Genomic DNA, 21,805 nt, shown 5'->3' with positions numbered 1-21,805 from the left:
CCCCAAGCTTGTTTCTCTGAAAAACGACAGACCCTGAGGGAGTTGGAGGTAGAGGAGCGAAGAGCTTGAGAGGGAAGGTATTTGAGGAGGGATAGCTGAAGGTATTTTGGACCCAGGCCCAAGAAAGCCTTGTGGACAATGCAGCGGGTTTTGAATTTAATCCTTGCATCCACTGGGAGCCAATGGAGAGATTTCAGAGCTGGAGAGATATGATCCCAGGGCTTGAGGCCAAGGACAAGTCTCGCAGTCCTGTTCTGGATATGTGCTTAAAGACAGGCGGTTGGCAGCAGATACATTTTTACAATGTTTGCAGTATTTTTAGTGTGCACATTCGTGTTTACCGCTTTTGGCTACCAAACGTGGCTAGTGTCCTAATATGGCTGTGCCACAAGATTGTCGCTTGTTCTTTGGCTATATTGTAGTTTGGCCTTCTTACTGCCTTGCCAGGTCAGCAAATTCCATATAAGGCAATGCACTTGCCTGGAAAAGCGGCTGCTTTCACGGGCTAGTGGAGCTTTTGTGCATAAGTGGCCCAGGAATAGGATGGGACGTTCTGGCCCAACTCCACATCCATGAGGCCATAGAGTATTGGTGTGGGGAAACAGTAAAACCAGTAGTTGTTCTAGATTAGACAATTACTGGCTGTTTCAATGGTGCAGATCCTTACCTTTGAGTGATTGTACTTGCTTCCAGCCTGGATTTTGGTTAAGATGATGGCTCCTGTAACTGTTTCTTGTAGAACAGCTGCCAACTGCAGGTCCGAAGAAGACTCCTGAAGAGGCCCGACATCCATTTCAGAAACTGGCCCGGTGAAGACCTGTTGGACTACCTGATCTCTGAAGACCAGAGAGGTCCTTCAGTCCTTGGACTATGGAACCAACAGTTCTTGACGCCTTCGAGGATCCAGCCGTCCCGAGCCTTCGGAAGTGTCCCTGGACTACGTGTGGACTGACCAGCTCTTTCGTGGGCTACCTCGCTACAATCATCACCATTCTGTGGGTGCACCCAGAACTGTGGTAGTCGCCAGCTTGTGTCACAAGTCACCTAACTCTGAATTTCAGCATCCCGTCCAAGATAAGCTTCTGTGACTGTGACTGGAAGGATGTCTGTCGTCGCCTGTGTGCGGAGCCCGTCGCTGGAACTCACCTTCCCCGTCATGTGAAGTGTCCAGAAGAGGCCTACATCAGTGTATCTTGCATTCCGTCATCGCCAGGGGTTGCATCTTGCAACCGGACCGACCTGAAGAATACTTGCACCCACAGCTCCTGGGCACCTTTCACTGGAACCAATGGCAGGAAATCCAAACTTCAGCGTCCACAGTTGGCCCACCAGGTCATCTGGGAAAATCTGAGTCTGGGGGGTAAGTAAATGCAGTGCATCGACCCCCCCTCCCCTGTCCTCCATAGGATAACATTGGGAACAAGTCCCTTTGTCTCCTAAACCTTCAAATTTCACAGCCTTTTGGTCATGGAACCTGGTAGTAACTCCTGAAAATACAAAAAGGCTACTTATTTAACTTAGTAAAATTGGTGAAGATTATTATATTTCCTCACCAACAAGTAAATTATAACTTACCTGCAAAGACTCATTCTGGTGAGAAGCATGGTGGCTTCTGTGTCTTTTGGGCACAAGGCCCATTCTTCTTAGGGTTTGGACTGCCTAATTCACTTGTGAACTAGTTCCATCATTTACGGCATTATTTTTCTTACTTCTGGTGTTGAATAAGTCATTTGAATGCATTTATGAACATATGGTAAAGGTATATATGCTTATTATTGAGTATTGTGCAATAATATCACCCGTTAGTTACATTCTTCAGTGTGTGCAAAAAGTCTAGAATGAATAATTGTATTTTTATACTTACCTGTCTAAATTGAATTATTGTGTATTACATATTGAGTGGACATAACAAGGGTCCCTGACCACACTCACATTGTCCCAAGACAAAGCTTTGACTGCTCATCCACTTACCTTGATTGGGTTTTGGCTAATCTTTCAGAGTTTCCTGTTCAATATAACTAGGGTGGCCTTCTAAAATCTGTCCACCAGGGCGGATTCTAGAAATCCATCTTAACAATGTGCCATCATACGATGTCAAAAACTTTACTGAGGTGAATGATCAGCAAGGCCCATTTACTGACTCTGCTTGAGCTAACAGATTTTTTAAGATGCCCAAACGTTCAGATGCAAATCTTATGATCTAGTTCCTAGCTTTTGATGATATCAATTCCAATCTTTACTTCCATTGCTATGCCTCATCTTAATTGTAATTTTCTAAAAGGAAATGCCAACCATTCTACCTAAATGTGGCTCTTATTTCTGGGAATCTTCCCAATACCATACCGTTTTTTTATGCTCCAAAATTGTTACAATGGTCTGTTTTCAGAGAGAGGATTTCCTACAAATTCAAGAACCATAGTTTTGGTCCTTGAACATGGAAGTAGAACAGGTTGAACATTTCAAGAACATCTGTCATATGTTTGTAGACAATAACAACACTATATTAAATATACAAATGCATTTCCTTTAATTGCCAGCGATTAAACACAAATGGATATATAGATGTACATTTGGCTTATCTGAGCTTGACTGCACAAAAACAAGGAAAGTGTATGGGTCTTACCATTTACAAAACAAATATCTTTTATATATAAAAGGAGAAGCGACATTGACAAATCCAATCGTTCTGCTATAGGATGGCTCATGGTCAGGCTGCAAGGTGCACCCTTTTTACTGTCATGCATGTCTTCATCTTCATCCTGTAGGACAAAAAAGTGATTTAGTGACTTTGATGCTTAAGAATTATTTGCTCAAGAGAAAGCTCAAAAAATAAAAAAAAAAGGAACAATTCTTTCCACAATTGGCTTGTGGTGTGTTTCCAATCAAATCATTTGAACATTAGGTTATGGTGGGCTTTATATATTCGATAGCCCTACTGGAGCAGGTGTAAAATGACCATTTAATGTTGTATGGCATTTGTATCTTTATAGGAAAACATGACAACAGGCTTCTTAACCTATTTTATTAGTGGCCCAATGATTTCCGGTACATTTTCTGGACACAGTTCTCTCTTTTCTGTTTCAGGACTCCACCTCCCACAGCGCCTGGGATCAAATAAGAAAATCCGGACCGGAGCAGGGAAGACTGAATTAAGGATATGCAGAGAATGGACTGGAACGTTCCTGGCCAAACAGAAATGAGACATCCAACACCAGAGGGACCACAGGCGAATGGTGGGACAACCGAAAACAAGCTGGTGAGGAGAGACTGTAGAGGGATAGCAGAGACAGAGAAACCCTCCCAAAACTGAATTGGTAACAAGGGGTTTAGAAGTTTTTTTAAAGCTTTTCATCTGTGCAACCCAGCCCCCAGGGAAAGAACAGCTTTGGATTTGTCATTAGGTGAGTGCTGGAATCAATGGGATAGTTGGGGGGGTAGACAGAACCAGCAGGAAGAAGGTATATTAGGCGACTGAATGAGATAACAAGTGAAGGCTGCATGGAGGGGGGTCAGAAGGTGTGGAGGCTGACCAAGAGATCAGGAGGACAGACAGTGGAGTACAAAGAGTTGATGGCAGAGTTAGAGTAGAGTGCAGGTAATGTGTTTTTGAGAGAGAGTGGTATTAGTTTTGTGTAGCGTGTATTGTTGTGGGATGGGGGGCTAAATGTTGAGAGAACGAAAGATAAAATGAGAGAGGGAGAAGGGTAGGGTTGGATTAGAGAGAGTGAGAGGGCGAGTATGGTAGTAGTGTGCGGTGAGAGTGAAGGGCTCTTGTCGTGAGGGTTAGTGAAGCAGAAGGTAGTAGTAAGAGATAGGCGTAGAGAGTGTTGTAAGGTATAGATAGAGAATCGGTCTGTGGTGAAAGGTGAGGAGAGGGATGTAGCGAGTGGTAAGGAGAGGGGGGTAATGACAGATAATGCAAAAGGTGTATGTAGGATAGTCCATTCGAGCCAAGTCTCACATTCCACACATCACCTAGTAGCCATTACTGGAAGTTCCCCTCCAGTTCTGAGTCACATTTCAAGGCATTGTGGGTATGTAAATTAGCCCAAATGCAAGCTTCTTCTGTAGTTGTCCGGACAGCCTTGGAAAATGTCTTTCCTGGGTTGATTAATCTATGTATAAAGTAACACTGTCCTAAGACAAAGGGGGAACTGTTCCCCCTTATTTCTTTCTCCCACCCTTCCTGTCATCCTTACAGGTAGAGGATTCAACCTAACGCAGACAACGGTGCTAGTGTAACCAAGAAGGAACACAGTCTGATGCCCTCTGTAGAGCCCCGAGGAATGTGGTTTAGCCACCCTGTACTACAGAAACCGGTCGGCTGATGAATGACCTGATCTAGTGCCCAACAAGATTGTACAGAGTCAGTGTATTCTTAATAAGGATCCCTTTACCAATGAACCCTGAGGGTCCAGCAATACCAAGAAATTGAAAGAGAGGAATCCACCGAAGAATATTCTCTTCAGGATTTTTATAACATATCTGCACCTCCTTGATGGCGAAAACCTATTAAAGATTTCAGTCCTTTTCATCTATAGAGCAGCAGACACATGGCCAGCCCACAGTGGCCCAACATGTGTTTTTTAGCATGACACAGTGCACCCACACGCGCTTGAAAGCCAAGCCAGAGACATGTGCTCACCTAAATCTACCCTAGTAAAGAAACTGTGTGTTTCCTAAGTGTGACTATTAAATTGGGCAACCCACAGTAGGCAATCCCTAAACAGTCCTTTGTGTTTTTTATATTACCCTTTATCCATGACAACTGTACAAAAGAACAACTTGAAGCACTTGCTGCACTAGCCAAGAATGCCCTGCCGAAAGTACATAAGGGACTGGCTCCTATTCCAGGAAGACCCATAGTATCTGGTATACAATCAATCCTAGAACCACTGTCTGAATATGTCAGTTTTTTCCTGAGGGATCATATCCCCAGAATGGAATCATATGTTAAGGACTCTACAGCCATGTTGGTCCTGGTTGACAGCCTTACCTTCGATGAAAAAACACAGTGGCTAGTTACCCTTGATGTGGAGGCTCTCTACACAAGCATACCACAACAGGAAACCATAGAAATGGTGCAAAGACACCTGGAGACAAAGAATCTACCACGAGGGAAGGCAGCTTTTATCACCCAACGCGCAGAGATCGCATTAACAAAAAGCTTCTTTACATGCAACAATACCTTTTACCAACAAATTTCTGGGACTGCGATGGGTGCCACCTTCGCGCCAGCAAACCTCTATGTAGAATACTTCGAAAAGGAACATATATACCCCAATACGAACCCATTTCATGGCAAAATCAAAGCATGGAAGCGCTACATAGATGATATTTTCATGTTCTTTGAAGGCACACAAGCAGATCTAGATACTTTCAATCTTTGGATAAACTCATGTAACCAACACCTAAAGTTTACCATGCAGTCAGATAAAAAAGAAACACATTTCCTAGATCTCCATCTCATATCACATGAGGGACACCTAACATCAAGAGTGTACAAAAAGAAAACTGACCGTAATGCTTTATTGGCATACACAAGCTATCACCCGCAGGCTTTGCGGGATAATCTACCCTTTGGCCAGTTCTTACGGTATCGCTGCACCTGCACCAACATCAGTGATTTTCAAACACAATCAACAGGTTTGAAAAAACAATTACTGGCAAGAGGCTACCCAAAGAAGGTAGACAACGATGCACGTAAGCGAGCGAGAAATATCAGACGTGAGACCACGCTCGAATATCATGCAAACAAGGATAGCGCCGACAAGATCACGGCGGTCCTGAGCTACTCACCAGCATTTAATATACTTAAAAAAGAAATCATCAAACTGTGGCCAATCCTCAATACAGGGAAATAAACCATTCCCCTACCACTCTTTACAATAAAGAGAAGAAAAAACATTAGGGATATTTTGGTCCACACCTTGAAAGAACCAAATTTGGAAAATGAAAATACCATATGGGGCACCTCAGCACCCACTGGAGATTCCCCATACGGGGCATGTATCATGTGCGCACAAACTACAAGAAGTAAAAGTGTGGACATTGGTTGGAGGACTCCCTGGCAACAGAGACAACTGAGAAATTGTAATAGCAAGGGAGTAGTCTACATGATCACATGCCCATGCGATGTAAAATACGTTGGCATGACATTTAGACCCATAAAAAAACGTTTGATTGAACACAAGTCTTGTATTCGAACCAAAAAGATCACAGCGCCCATGGTTGCCCATTTCGTTAATAAAAATCATACAGCTGAACAATTTAGGTGGACCATCCTAGAAAAAATAAAACGACCAACCAGAGGTGGAGATTTCAATAATATTCTCCTCAAAAGAGAGCAGAATTGGATTTTCCGCCTTGACACGGTGAGACATGGGCTAAATGAGGAAATCCAATGGAATGATCTGGCTCTCATAAAATAAACATCACTCATTTAAAAACTTTGCACCTGATCACAATTTGGCACCCCCGGATCAATGGGGACAGCCCTTTTACAATGAAAGTTCATCACACACACACTGACATTTTTCAGTGATCATGGCTCAACAAATTCGATTTGTGTTTTTGTGCTTGTTCTAACTACATGCACTCCCTTCCCCATTCATTTTATACACATGAATCTACACAGCACTAGGTAGAAATGACAACCGAATTTGCTGTAGAGATGAAAACAACCTTGGAACATTTGCCATTTGTTGCACACTCCACAATTTCCACCAGAGCACCGTGAGAACAGTGGCCCCTTTTCCAAAAATGGCCGACACGGACCGCACCTAATACAAGTCCTCTTTCTATGCTTAGTAGGGAAGTAATGCGTAAACAAGGGAGGCACAATAGACCGTCCTTCCCTTGCAGACTCATGCGCGAGATTCCTAACGGAGCCTCGATGCCTTGAGCCTCCCGCAGATGCAGCCATAGGTGAGTTCCGAAGTCCATGTGCTTTAATTTATTTGATTTCAGTTCATTTTATGTTAACATATAACATCTATACGCTTGCGCAATTACGTGCACAGGCAGTCAAGAGAATAGGAGGTGCCAGACAGCGTATGCATACTGTCCTCTAACCTCGCTGGTATCGATAAAAAGCCCATGCGTTTTTTTATAACAGACACTATAGCCTGTACACAACACGTTGATCCCTCACGGCCTTGGATTTTTCATCAAATCCTAAACCGGATTTTTGAACACTCTAGAAATACCGCACGTCAACCAAATGGGTGCAGTAGCAAATAGGCAGCGATTAGCCACGATCTACTGTGACCCCCCTGTGATCTGCCTATATAATCCATACAATCCGTATGATAGTCTGTGGATATACCAACAATGTAATTTTACAACTCTCAGTGTCTGTAGATTCAGCCATCGTTGTGTAATTACGAAAGCAGTTAATATCCATATACAAAAGAACACGTTTTTTCTGTTTTCCCCATTGTTCTGCAGCTCACTGTGGATAACATTATGCCCATATGACCAACAAAGGGGCATAAACCATGTACACTGTTTCCCTGAAAGAAAAAAACAATATAACAGTGAGAATGAACAAACACTGAGGTAACTTTCCTTGTCTATAAATATAATTCTTACCAATCACATGCATCTGGGTATGCATGCACAACCACAGGTACAAAGTATATACCTGCACTCCCCCCCCCACCCTTGATTTCCATCCTGGGGTTGGACCTTGGGGAGTATGGACTGTTTGTGGAGCACATTCATGTGTTAAAGAATAACATGCACACAAGGAAGGGGATATTATGCAATTGGGTGCGATGCAAACCCCACTCGATAGGTGTAAGAACATCATTCTCAAATATCTATGGACTAAAAGTTCTTTTTGCAACTAGCATACATGCTTAACTTGTAGACATATACCATCCTTTAAACTCGGCTGCTGAATAGGTCCTTTTCTCTCCCTAGGTGGGATGTGGGGCTCCGCCACTACATGTGGATAGAAGATTAAATCGAACTATATAAGAAATTGGTCCTGAAGAAGATGATCCAAACAAGATATATCATCGAAACCGGTCGACCTGACAATTGATGGATGTCTTCAGTAAAAAAAGACACCTTCTAAAATAATAATTCTTCTTATACTGCCCTGTGTCTACATGATACCAAGGAGGGCTTTTTAACAGCCAAAAATGTCTAAACCTACTTTGTAGTAGTTGTTAGATATACTTTTTAAAGATTGTTTTGCAATTGCAAGTCATTTTTGCTTGATGCATGATTACAGATGGGTAGGGAAAGCACACACTACGGAGGGTGAATAAAGGTTAGAAAATCCCCCGCCGTGTGTCCTTTTGTCCCACATTACCCTCTTTTTAACACTATTGGCGTGTTTCGTTGTTTGGGATAGCCCATTTTCGATCTGGGCCAAATTGACTGACCACTCATTGTAGAGTAAGGGCCAGTTTCCCTCTTTACCTATCCTCTTTTAGATAGGCGGTCCACCACACGCACACTAGGGACAGGTTCCCTGCAGCGTCAGGGTGTCCTTCGAGCCAGGGTCATAATAGGTAACACAATTAAAGTACTTCTTGTTCCAAGAACTGCTGGCAAATGTATACTGTTCTAGTCTTTACTCTGTCTTGTGTGATACCGTGATTGATAGTGACAGAAAGGCTCTTATATCCTTGGAGGATTAGCCAAAAACATGTTTTTTTTCGTCACCCGTAGAAGGCAAGTCATCCACTTGATAGGGGCCCTGTATACAATTGCCCTGTTCAACTCCCATATAAGCAGCAAACATGGGGGATTTTGACATGAGCGGAGGTGGGATGCGCCCCTACTTGGGCATTCCTTGTCCCCAAAAGGGGACTGGGAAAGAGGCGAAGACACCCCAAGTGGGACCCTGCTTGCCCTGTCCACTAGGGAGGGTATTGTGTAGCAGGCTCACCTCCCTAGTCCCAAACGGTGGCTCTCCATTGGGGAGAAGGGGCAAATTCTCTGGATTTGTCACATTTGCTATAGTTGTTCTCACCCCACTTTGAGGTCAAGTCTCATTCACCCCAGCTTGGGATCGGGTTTCTCCCCACCTCTCTCTTTTGGGAAGTTGCTTCTCTCACCCCTCCCGCCCCGCCTGGCGCGGGCTAGGATTCTTCTCGACCCACCCCGGGGTAGGATCTCTTGTGGGGTTTCTTTCAGTCCGCCTTGTTTCCCCGATTCCCGGGAGCCACAACCTACCTGGAAGTTTGCAACAGTGCTCCTCGGCTGGCTGGGGAAGTTCAGTGGTGGCATTGCCGGTTTTCGGCATCCTTTGCCTCCCTCTCCTCGGGTGGGACTTCTGCCTTCCTCGCGTGGGCTCACCGCTACACTGGGGCACCGGTCTCTCGAGCTGCCGGTTGATGCAAAGGCTGGGATCTGCGCTGGTGTGCTTCAATGGGTGTCCATTTCGGCTCTCAGTGTTCCGTGACCTCAGCCCACGTCCGGCCTGCCACACACAGCATGCGCCTTCCTCCTCCTGCCACATCTCCGAGGTGGAGGGCTCGCCTTCCTCCAAGGATGATGGACTCCTCCTTGATCTTTGAGGGGTTGGGGCTTCCCACAAGTCTTTCAATCCAATCCGCGCTAAAACGGTGTCCACAGAGGGTCAGAAACTACACCAACCATATCTACAGAGTGTTTCTGATTGTCAGTCATTGCAACTCCCATGCCGCTAACAAAGGTAGAATTAGAGTCTTGGGTATAAGGAGGATGACTGCTGCCCCTTCTTAGGGAACTCCTGTCCTCTAAAGATGTGGACGGGGGGTTGTTCCCCCAGTGGGTTTCGCTTGCCCTGCCCCCTAGGGGGTGTTAAGCTTAGTGGGGGTTTGGGGAGCACTACCACTTGGGGATAGGGGACAAAAGTCCCTGGATTCATCACACACCTTATACCATTGCCCACACTCGTACTTACAGCAAGATCCCCTCATAAAAATCTTTTTCTCAGTCATGTAAAAATCACATAGGAAATTGACCAAAGCATAATCACTTCAGGTGGTAGGGGCAATAAATAAGCATTTCTCAGTGCTAAATTCATCTGAATTTACAAAAACAGACAAGTGTATTACCACGTGGGCCCACTTGCCAAGTACCTTGCCTGAGTCATCCATCACCTGTGGTTCATCCATTTACCAAAACCAGATCTAAACCCATCATGAAACTAAACCGCTTATTGCCGTGAGCATTACCATTAGAATTAACACGGGTAGCTGGAAGTAACAAGGAGGCTGGCAACATTTGTAATGTCTGCGTCATTTTCAAAACCACAGTGGGCATTGAAATCCCTCTACTATTATCACAGGGGTTCCCATTTACATAATACCAGTTCATAAGAATCTAATTTAGAGACTTCCAGGATCGGATTGGCTGTGGGGGCCGGTTTCTGGCCATGCCTGGGCCGGTTTGGAAAGAAAAAATATTTTTTTTTCCAATAATTTTTTCATTTTTTTTTCAAAAATCCTTTCATCCTTCTTAGGTCGATAAATGAGTAGCAACACAGGTTGGGTGATATTGTATGCATATTTGTTCTATAAAAAAGAGCTTAAGCGCAAGTGCTATACAATAACATATTATCATTTGGCCGTCTGCTTAGATTCACAGTAATTTAGTGTACTTAGGCACAATGCTATTTGATGCCGCTTCCTGTTTTGTCAAGGGGTTAAAGGTCGTGTTACATCGCTTCCCGGGATGTCACTTTGGGGTGGGGCCAAATGGCATCACTTCCGGTGATGTCATCAGAGGTCAAGGGTTGTGAGGCGAGGGGTGGGCCACTTTTTTTTTTTGGGTGACCGGGCCTATTTCTTGTCCCAGTATGACCCTGGGGACTTCATAATCAAATCAGTATACACAGCACCCAGAGGATCATAAATATTTAATATCAAAACCTATCAAGTTTTACCCATGGTCACCCCTAACCTCCTTGCCAAAAGTTAGACATTCTATGTTACCCTTCAACCTGCTTAAATTCAGATCATTATAGTGATCATTCATTATAGTGTTCTATCAGACTTCCTCCCATAGGGAGGCAGCAACCATGTTAACTGCTATTATACAGATCACAGTGTATTCATCAATAACAATTTAATTCAAAAGCCACGTGTCGTGCAACAAAACAATATTTATGGAGCACTTCCATTCCCCCTATTTTTACGCATAAAATGCTTGCAGCACTGTGTATTCCAAGATAACACCCTAAAAGAATTTGGTCTTGTGACAGGGCCTGTGCTACGGCCTGTGCAGTATACAGGTTTGCAGCACCCTAGGGAGCCAGGCCAATTGATGAATGTCAGCCTTCACTCTACAGAAGATTCCCATTTCTGTCAAAAACTGCCTATCATCCTTTTTACAATCTTAAATTATTGTATTCAACATTGATCTTCTCGTCATCCAACTTATGGTGACAACTCCATATGTACATCATATCCCATCCTTAGTAATAGCTGTGTATGCTCCCTGATCAAGTTTACAACATAACATGTTTTACAATAGTGTGAGGAATCCCAGGCTGTTGTCACTGCTTTCATAGAGGGAACCCTTTCCCATGAGGCCAGGGAGGTAAGGCCACTCCAGATAGTCCCCCTGCGGGTGGTTCTCAGCGGGTGAATCTCCTGGGAGGGGAAACCCCCTATGGAACATGTAACGACTATTGTGGGAGAACGTGGTATTATTACAATTCTGTATGTAAACAGGTAATTAGACAGTGAAACCAAAAATAAAGGCAGATATCCACTAACCTGCCTTGGTGACCGTGAGTGAGGACAGTGAGAAGTCCCCTGAAAATTCTACCACCCTCCTTCCTTAGCAAACCAGGAGAGGAGGGGGGGAGTACTCCAAGGGAAACCCTATGGGGCAGAAAACCCTGCTCTGGAACGGATATTGATCTTCGGAGGTTTGGGGTTCTTCGGATTCTGGAGCTAGACTCGATTGGCAGTCGAAATTCAGTATTCCAGATGGATTGGATGATCGTTGATGGACGGAACCGCCTACTAAAAGGTAAGTGATAAGAAAAGAAAGGTTAAAGCAGGCTAGAGATAGAAAGTATGAATCAAGATTAGGAACCCCCTACCTAAAGGAAGTCATCTGGTTGCTCAGGTTTTAACAGGATCAGCTTCTGTGGACCCAAGGGAATCCTTGAACTGTAGAGCGGAGAAAGGAAACAGGTAAGAAGAGAACTATGGCTGTAAGATATCAGAGAGGGAAGTACCAAATTGCCACCTACTGGAGGGACTGAATGGGCGTACAGCACGGATACGCGTAGCCTGGATTGCGGGCTGGCCACGGAACGGACCAGGTGCTGCCGGAAGGTAAGATAGATTAGTAAAGATTCTAGAAGTCAAAACAAGTAACGGAATCGACATAAGAATTTACTACCTAGCAAAGTCTAGCAGTTTAGGGCAGGAGTGTTTCTGAGGCAATCGAGGAAAGACTCGTCTGCGGGAAGCGAGGAAAGAATCTTGTTCGAGTTGGATTGGGAGTTAGTGAAATTCCTGATGTCATATGCTGGGCGGTATATGGAGAGCGCTGATAATGGTTTGTCCGTTCTAAACCAAGAAATAAGAGGTTAGGAAGCAGAAATAAGCAGAGGAAGAATTCCCTAGAATTCGTACACTCACGGAGCGTCCTTCTGGAGAGTAGCGACACGTTGAGTTGCTGATAGGCGACCGCTACATGGAGTTACATGACTTCTCTCCGGCATCGTAAATGTGCGTGCAAATGCTGTACCTCCTACTACAGCGGAACTCCACCACCATCTTTGGGGAAGTAGATAGTAACGTATTACAATGCTTACCGCGATGCCACAGTGACCATCGCTGGTAGTGGGATGTAATAGGTATCCACCTTGTACCCCCACCTCTTCTTCAACCTGACTCTCGTCACTCCTACCCACCTATCCTATATACTTCTGTAGTATGCAAGAAGTAGGAAGGAATTGGACGAGGAAGAACAAGGATGAATACAATGAATAGCTAAAGCAAGAAATTGTGATGAGCAAGAGGCACAGAGTCACGCAGATCACTCAGAGGAATCTATCTGAAGGTCACAAAGCTTATTAGTTAGCATAAAAACTGATGCTAAGCAAGGAGCGCAGAAGGAGCAGACCCAGGCACGAGGGCGCTAAAGTGGCGGTCTTCACTGGACATGCAGGGCAAACGGAACGGCTGGCTGGAGAAAGCGCCAACAGCACAGTGCTGCAGAACCACGCAGTCTGGCTGCGAGAGACACACCGAACATAAGCAGAAGCTGCAGAGCCGCTGCAGGAATGCCGAAGAGAGGCACAGAGCGCCAGCGAGACAGCACAAGACCAGGGGAAGCCTGTGTTAGGGAGAATTCTCATAAATGTGCTAATTCCCTTCACCTTACAGACCCCCAGCAACTTTGCTGGATTTTGAGGACTTGATTTTTTTTACCTGGAGAGAGTGTGAGCCTATTTTCCCACTGTCGCATGTATTTTGATGTGTGTTTTACTCTTGTGTTCTTTGATTATGGGGTATTTAGATAAACTCCATAGGCATCATATTTTCATGTGTTTTACACAGCACCCTCAGTGCAGAACACAGGGAAGCCTTTTAGGCTGTCCCAAGGTTTAAATACCTTCTCTGGGATAAACTACTATTTCCCAGAGAATGTAAAGTTAAATTGACTTTACTAGTCTTTTTAAATTCCTAGACCCAGCACACATTATCTTACAATAGAGTGCTGGAGGGGTTACCTAGTATCCCCTATGTCTAGAAACTCATGTATCAGTCAAATGTTACCCTTTCCTATCGAAATGGCTGGTGGCAGTGGTTTTACAACAAACTACCATGATTTTTCCCCGAACATGAACACCAGTACCTAAAAATCGCAGGAGCCATGTTTTTCAAGATGGCGCCTAAGCCGCCTTTGTTTAAACACATCCTGTTCTTCTTTTTTCACCATTTCTTTTTGGAAAGGTCCTTCTAGAGTTTGTCTCTGCGTGCCAAACCAGGGTTGGTCCCTTTGTTCCTATGCCTTTGGCGGGCTTCAGGACTGAAGACCGCCTTTGGCGCCCGAGTGTCTGGGGTGGGCAGGAAGTGAGGGAGGTGCCCGAAACGCCCTGTGCTTAGTCTCCTACGAGAGCCAAATGCACTCTGGTGCGATTGGCTGGCTGACTGTCGGGCAAGGGCAGCCACCCTGCTGGGCGAGTGGCAGCTAGGCTGGAATGAATGGGAGAAAACTGTTTAAAAGGCAAGTCTCTTGGACTGAAAGGGAGAGTCGACCACTGGAACGAAAGAACCGAAGATGAGCTGGAAGAGGACGGCTGCTGCAACTACTGGACCGTTGGTTTGCCCGGTGGAGCCCTGCTGCAGGTCCGAATCGCCAAGCTCACCTCGACAGATAAGCCCTTCAAGGACGACTTCTTTGTTTCAGTTGGTAGGACCAATAAACTCGTAAGCCACCTGGATACCATTCTCGGAGCTGGTTAGGATTAACCAGGGGGAAGGACACCAGCTTGTGTGCTGGAAGAACAGCAACCGGAATCAAAGATTTGCCAATTTGCCAGCTATGCAACAAGTCGCCATGCAGTGCAGGAGTCCCCTGACGTCCTCCATCTTGTCCCCACGCCTGAGGCTCAGGAACAGCGAGATCTGCAGGAACTGCCAGGAACAGAAGTCTTCAGCTGCATCTTTTTCTTCAATATAAGGTACTGTGAAAACCCGACCGAGAAAACTTACCTCTCACCGCAAAAGTTTGTGGAACTTTGGCAACTTGCAGGCCTAGTCCGCTTGTGACCCGACAAACAAAGCTTTCTTCCGTGAACTACTTCTAAGAACTGTGGCAAAGGCTTTTCCATTTTAAATACCAGAAACGTTTTTACTTACACAAGACACTAGCCCATTGACTTTGGCCTACCTGTTGCATTGAATCAACTCCTCTGGTGAACTCAAACTATTTGCACTGTTTTAAAGTAACTGTAATATTCGTTTTATTAACTTGTGCCTTTTTGCTGCTACTTTAATGCTATTTGGCTCCTACTTCAAGGGAGCTAAACTGCTTAGTAATCAGTATTGTAGTATAATTTGTGTGTGATATTGGTTGCGTCCTTTAGTGAATGCTTTATAAATGATTGTGTAATAAATTAAGAAGTGCTTTACCAAGAAACCTTAAGTCTAAGTGTCTATCTGAATACTTGTCATTGTAGACCTTTGTGTAACACCCTTACAAGCTCACATTCCCTCTTGAGATAAGCCTGGCTCCTCAGCTCGCTACCAAAAATTGTGTGGTACAGACTTATACCAAAGGTTGGTTTTGCTTACACCTGTAGTCATAGTTGTGTGTAGCGGTCCCAGAGGGTATTGCATGCAAACTTTGCCTAACAGCCTGTGACCAACTGGAGGGCAGCAGTCAAGACCCTAAAGGTATTCTGGTGGCTGAGCCTATGGGTTGGGGTCCTGAGAGGGTACAGGGAACCCTAAATCACACAGTAGAAGCAAAGTGGGGCAGAGAAAATAACTGCTACTGAACATTAAGGAAAACCTTATCCAGACACATTAACAGAGGGAATAGGGTCTGGGACCCTTACTAAAAAGAGTTGCATCACATAACACGAATACCCAATCATCTTTGTGACAAGTATTTGGAGGGAAAGCAGCCGAGTGCTGTCAAATAAGAGAGGGGAAAGCAAATAGACACTGTGAGAATAACACATATGACTGTAATACTGGGCAGGAGAGTAAACCAAGTCTTCAGGTGAGGCCAAGAGGCCCTGAGAAGAACTGTGAGAGTACAATCTACAGAGACAGTACTTGGCAGGGTAGTAAACCAAATCTGCATGGAAGATTAAGAGACTATAAAGAGAACTATGAAATCAATGCAGATTAACATAGAACTTGGCAGGCGAGTAAGCAAAGTCTATGTTTGGGACTAAGAGACCTGAAAGAGAAGGAAATCAGGTCTACTGTTTGGAGAAACATCTAAACCACTCTTCTTCATCACAGTACCTGGTAGAGGGGAACCAGGTATGCCAACCCTGTTTGGAGAAGCATCCAAACTACTCTTCTTCGTCGGAGTCGGAGTACCTGGTGGAAAGAAACCAGATCTGCCAACCAGGTTTAGGGACCCACCACAGCTTGGAAGAGCAGCTTGGAAGAGCATCCAAGTTACTCTTCTTCGTCGCAGTACCTAGTAGAAGGAAACCAGGTCTGCCAATCAGGGTCTGGGACCGCAGAGTCAGAGAAGAAGCCTCAGGAAGGCCGGTTGGGGAAGGAAGACATTCCCCTACAAATTGTTGTAGTCACCTAAGGAAGGCTGGGAAAGAGAGACAATCCCCCAGCAGTTAATGAACTGTACTAAGAGCCTAAGAAAGGCTGGGGGAAGGAGATATTTCATCCCCGCAAAACTCAAGACTGAACTTTGAGGAATTTGCAAACCAGGAGCTGCCTTTTGTCCAGGGCAAGGTAGTCTTTTCTCTGGACTAAGAAGGTCTTCTTTTGATTTAGTTTAACTTAAGAGTGTGAGGGACAGAGTTAGGATTCTGACACAGGACTGTGGACTTTTACTTTTGACGTCCTGACTATGACATTAGTAGTTTGGTTGAGGCAGGGAAGAGACAACAAGTAGAGGAGAAGGAACCATGAAACAATAACAATCATAAGGTCATAGAGAAGCTCTTGTTCAAAGGGGGCATAATATTAATGGAAAGCGTAAAAGCCTTCCCTTAACATTACCCCAATTTTCAATCATTTGCATGGCAGAGAGGAAGGGTTGAAAAACAACTTGCATTTACTACAACTTTTTTCTCTTGCCCATACAAATGCTCCAGCATCTGTGCCGGCATGGATTTTCACGCCAGTGCAAATGCTGGAGATCCCTACGGATTATACCAGCATAAAGAGGCAGAACCCACAGGGATTCAATGTAAATGCTTCCTGCCATATTCACGTGGCAGGTGACATTTACAATTGCAAATAAATGCTGTCCAACATGCTTGCAATTGTGAACACTGTTTACTATGCGTGCATGGTAACAAGTGTTCACAATGATAATTAAACCCTGCCGACATGCTTGCATGTTACAATTTTAATTGTATTTGTGAGTGCCGCTTGCAGCGCTCAAAGTCAAAAGTAAATGCTGCCAGGCATTGTTTATTCACTTTTCACTGTGGAGTTCAAATGTGAAGAGTAAAAGGCCTTTTGCCCTTTACATTTGCACCCTGCAGTGCAAATGTCCAAAATGTACATAATAGTGCAAACGTAACAGGTCCTTCTTGTCAAATTATGGGGAATTCGAAAATGAGCCCCAAAGACATAAAATAGTACACTCTTATTGGTTGAAAACAATTCATAGACAGCAAAGGACATGGGCCTATTGCCATCATCCTCTAAAGTGTTTATCTGAACTGAGTCAACCAATTCACTTCCATTTATTCCACTTCCAGATAGGCATAAAGATGCATCAGGTGGTACCAAATTGGTCACTGCTGCAACCGCATCGTCTGTCTCCTGCAGATCATCATCCCTATTGCAATTACTTCAGAATCTGCTTGCCTCATTTCTCCAGTCATATTCTGTTTCTGTGGTTAAACAATTTAGAGCATTTTTTTTTCAGATTCATATGGCTCACCATTCTTACTACAAAAACACCTCAAGTCTCTTTCAGAATATATTTTTTTGAAGTCTGCAAAAATAGGTTGTCTGCCTTCCTCTTTTTCCTGCCTTTATTCCCTTTCTTCTTTTAGTTATCACAGGTAGTGCTGCTTTTTTGCTGACTGATTTCAATACTGAAGTTACAAGGGGAACAATCATCGACAATGTCTTCAGGTGCCTCCTTTAGTAGGTTATTAATAGCCTTTGGCGCGCTTTCGAGCGAGTGGTTCCTGAAGTGGTGACTGTTCGGTTGTGGAGGCTGTCCTGCTAAGTTACTACTGGATCCTAGAATTCCTCATTGGATACCCTCTTGAGCATGACCACGCCCCTTTATCCAGAGTTCTACATAATCAGAGGGCACGCTGTCCCCGTTCCATCCACTCGCTCTGCTAGCCTCTTCTCGATTAATGCTACTCTGGTGAAGCTTGACCACAGCTCTCCCGAATCTGGCTTTACAATCATCAACAATATACACCCTAACTACATATTTGCCCGTTCAAGCTGGCGAAAAGAGAGACTGCCTTTATGCTCTCCCCCCCATCGAACGGGGAAGCAGACCAGTGAAGAACAGGCTGAAATGTCAACAAAAAGCACTAAATATGTGCCGCTCCATGTCTGTAAGAGCAGATATCCGGGGTTTCTGGACCCCTGCCCAAAAAAAAAAAAAGAATGAGCCTGCCAATGTAACTGACAAGCAAACACCAGTCCTGGATGCTGCAGTTTACACGGCACGAGCAGCAGCTGCTTACGTAACCACTGATGGCAATTCGAACGCAAGAAGACCTTGAAGTGACTTATGTACAAAAATACGTTCGCTGTGCAGTGCTATTTGTAAACCAGCGAGCGAACTGAAACATGCGAATATACAGTTACATGTGCCACTCTGCCACAATGCTCAGAGTTTATACTCGCACGTGGGTCTGAAAAATCTTCCACAACAGCACATGCAAGAAAGTGGACATTCTAATGAAGTGACAAATATAAATGATGGTGACCGATTATTACAAGTAGAAAGTAATAACATGACAAGGAATGTCCACAATGTTACTAATCATGCTGTTCTTAACCACGAGTACAATGACGATATAATAGTACCGGAAACACAAATGCAGAGAGCAGATCAACCTGACAAAGATTTGCACAATATAACCAACCTATCAGCGTCTCCGATATTAGAAAATAGAGATTAGAATAACATACTGAATTCCTCAATTTCAACAGAGGAATCCTATGTAAGAATGACCCCAAGGCCTTCATTTAGTTTCAGAAACCTGAACATGACGGCACAAGATTCTACTCTTGTTGCCATGAATATAGGTTTAATTGGTTTGACCAAACTATATGAACAAATTGAATCCAAAATTGGAAATACTGTTAAATGACATGCTACACATAGTGAGGTCTTCCAGTAGGTGCTCTCAGAGCTTAATCAAGTAAATCCAAATATGCAAGAAATAGAATCACAATTAAAGATGACGGAAGTAACACAAGAAATAATTTTGACAATATTAGAAAACAAATGGAAGAGCGGGCCGGCCAAAAATCTCAAAATGAGACACCACATAACCAATTAGCAGACCAACAAAGAAATGTGTCTGTTTCCACCAAGATTCCTAATGCGGAAAGAGAATTAGCTGACAATACCAAAATTGAAGAGTGTGAACATTTGAAACAAACAATCGAGGTAAATGGAATTGAAATTCAGAGCCTGATTGAAGTGGAACTAATAACAAATTCAAATGATATTTATGCTATATTTCAAGCCCCATTCAAAAAACAATGCTAGAAAGAAAAATAATGGGAAACAAAATAAAAAGACAAAAAGCCAGAGCAAACTAAAATACAATAAACAAATGGTAGGCAAAAAGAGATTTTTGCAAGCCTTAACCGTCCCATCTAATATAGAGGGCAGTAAAAAAGAAAATCAATCAAGACAAATATGCAAAAATCTTCCGAAGAGTGAAGACAGACAGACAGAAGTAATAAAAGAACAATTAAATGACATCCGAACACCTGAAAATGAATGTCCCAAAACTCATGAATCAGAGAATACTGATAATGTGTTAATGAATTTGAGCACTTATACAATATTGGAGGATATAGAAATGGAAGAAGATGAGGGTGAGACTCAATCCTATATGGACTTCATAAAACCAGTCGACAGCAATGACCACTCAAGCTACAAAATGATAGCAGAAAAAGGAAAGTGGACTAAAACATAATAGATAAAACAAAATATCAGAACAAATACAGTGAGGCAACAATGAATAAAAACAAGACAATTACACAAAGAGAAGAATCAAACCATCAGAGAGCTGCCCCACAGCAAAAAAACATTGACATGCATAACAATCAAAACTTTAAATTAACCACCATCTTAGCCATAATGCACTCCATCGAAACTCTGAAAGAAGTCAGATTCAGGAACATTGAATCAGTTACAATTGTCAAAAACAGGAATAGAGATACTGCCATCATAACAGTGCCCTTGCTGATAGTGAGAAAACTAATGTGGAACCAAAGAGCTCAAATACGCCGCATTGGATATGAAATAGAGCTCCAGCAGGAACATCAGAGAGATAGACGGGCAAAATGTAAATCAGATCGCAATGAGAAAAAAGATTCAAAAACAACACGCAACTCCTTAATAAAATGCCAGGGAATAGCAGGCAACTTACAAAGAGATGTCTACTACAAAGACCAGGATGACTTAACACCTGTCAAAAAACCTACGAAGTCGAGCTGGCTCGAAAATGCAAGAAAATAAACGAGACATGAAAGCTCCAGCTAGAGACTAATACAGGATGACACCAAGCAAGTGTGAATGGTGGTCTGGAACACCAGAGGACATAAGCATTTGCAACAAATGGAAAGTGCTCACCTATTAAAAAAGTATGATATAATCCTGGTCTAATCCTTAAAATGTGCACGATCCCTGCAATTAAAGGTAAAAAGGGAAGACCCATGATGGGACTAATTAGTGCCCTGAAAATGACCTCGCCTGGCAAATTCACTCAGTGGGACAACATGTATCCAGGCTTGCAAGTGATAAAATATGAACTGGGTATGATAGAACATCCAATGGCTCCGGCAATGGGACTGGTCAACGTATATTGGAATCCAGCAAATATATGTGAGAAGCAATTCATAGAGCTAGCTGTTCAAGTCCTAGATAAAATTAATGCTGATCCAACAATTGGCATGGTAATAGTAATAGTTGCAGGAGATTTAAATTCTAAATGTGTAGGAAACCACAAAAAAATAAGATGTGCCAGAGCAGAGAAATGGATGAGACTTTGGATGATAGAGACATGGTCATGCTCAATGGCTGCATGCAGGGCGATGTGCCGGCAAAACCTACATGGAATAATGCAACAACAGAATCGATAATCGATTATGTTTTGTCTCCAAAAAATATATACAATCAATAAAAGAAATTTGAGGTAATATACACTGAGCTGAGCAATCACAATATGTTAGCCATTACAACACAGTCCCTCTCTGCCATAAATAAAAGTATCCTCATCATATATATGTCAATCAAGGCATTAACATAATAAATTGGACTGACAATAAGCTTGACCAACTATTAAAACACCTCAATCAAAATAGGCAAAAGGAATATGCTAATGCACTACTGAACTTCCAAACAACACAAATGCAAATAAGCACAAACGAGAAAGAATGCCCGAGAAGTTTGATCCAGTAGTAAAGGCAAAGAAAAGGGAAAGAAGAAGAGACATCAGAAACATAAACACAGGAAATATAGAAGAATATAAGACAGCAAAGACTAGGATCATGACGAGATATAAAAACTTCATGAAATGCCATAAAAACCAAAAAAGACAAAATGAAAATGAACAGATGCTAAACATTTTAGCAACAAAATCCAGCGTACTTATCTGGCAATTGTTCAGAGAAGGGGCAAATGAGAATTGTGCACCACATACACTTAATAGGGTTTGAGAAGGTTGGTTGGAACATTTCTCAGCCCTATTCCAATGTGAAAAACCTGAATAAGAAAAAGTTAAACCTCTCCAAGACATGCAAAACCTGAGGATTGATCTTCTAGACATAAAACTGGCCATTCAAAAATTTAGTACATCTAGGGCCCTTGTGCCCGATGGCATTTCCAATGCCACAATCAAAAAAAGCACCTGAAAAATGGGCTTTAATATAGAATAATATCTATGAACAAATAAATAGAACAG

The 21,805-nt window shown here is 43.3% G+C and overlaps 1 protein-coding gene across 3 annotated transcripts in view; it reads right to left on the bottom strand.

Moving 5' to 3' along the window:
* Positions 1–21,805, bottom strand: part of RRN3 (RRN3 homolog, RNA polymerase I transcription factor) — a 1,004,740-nt gene that overhangs the window by 548,891 nt on the left and 434,044 nt on the right. For all 3 annotated transcript variants that reach the window (XM_069645599.1, XM_069645600.1, XM_069645598.1), the window contains exon 11: positions 2,624–2,759. In XM_069645599.1, the coding sequence (XP_069501700.1) occupies positions 2,624–2,759 (136 nt within the window). The remainder of the gene's footprint in view (positions 1–2,623; positions 2,760–21,805) is intronic.

This window comes from Ambystoma mexicanum, chromosome 2p (genome assembly GCF_040938575.1).
Source record: "Ambystoma mexicanum isolate Mex_15411 chromosome 2p, UKY_AmexF1_1, whole genome shotgun sequence".
Classification (NCBI taxonomy): domain Eukaryota; kingdom Metazoa; phylum Chordata; class Amphibia; order Caudata; family Ambystomatidae; genus Ambystoma; species Ambystoma mexicanum.
Note: the sequence above shows the minus strand (reverse complement) of the source record. Positions and strands in the feature narration are given on the sequence as shown.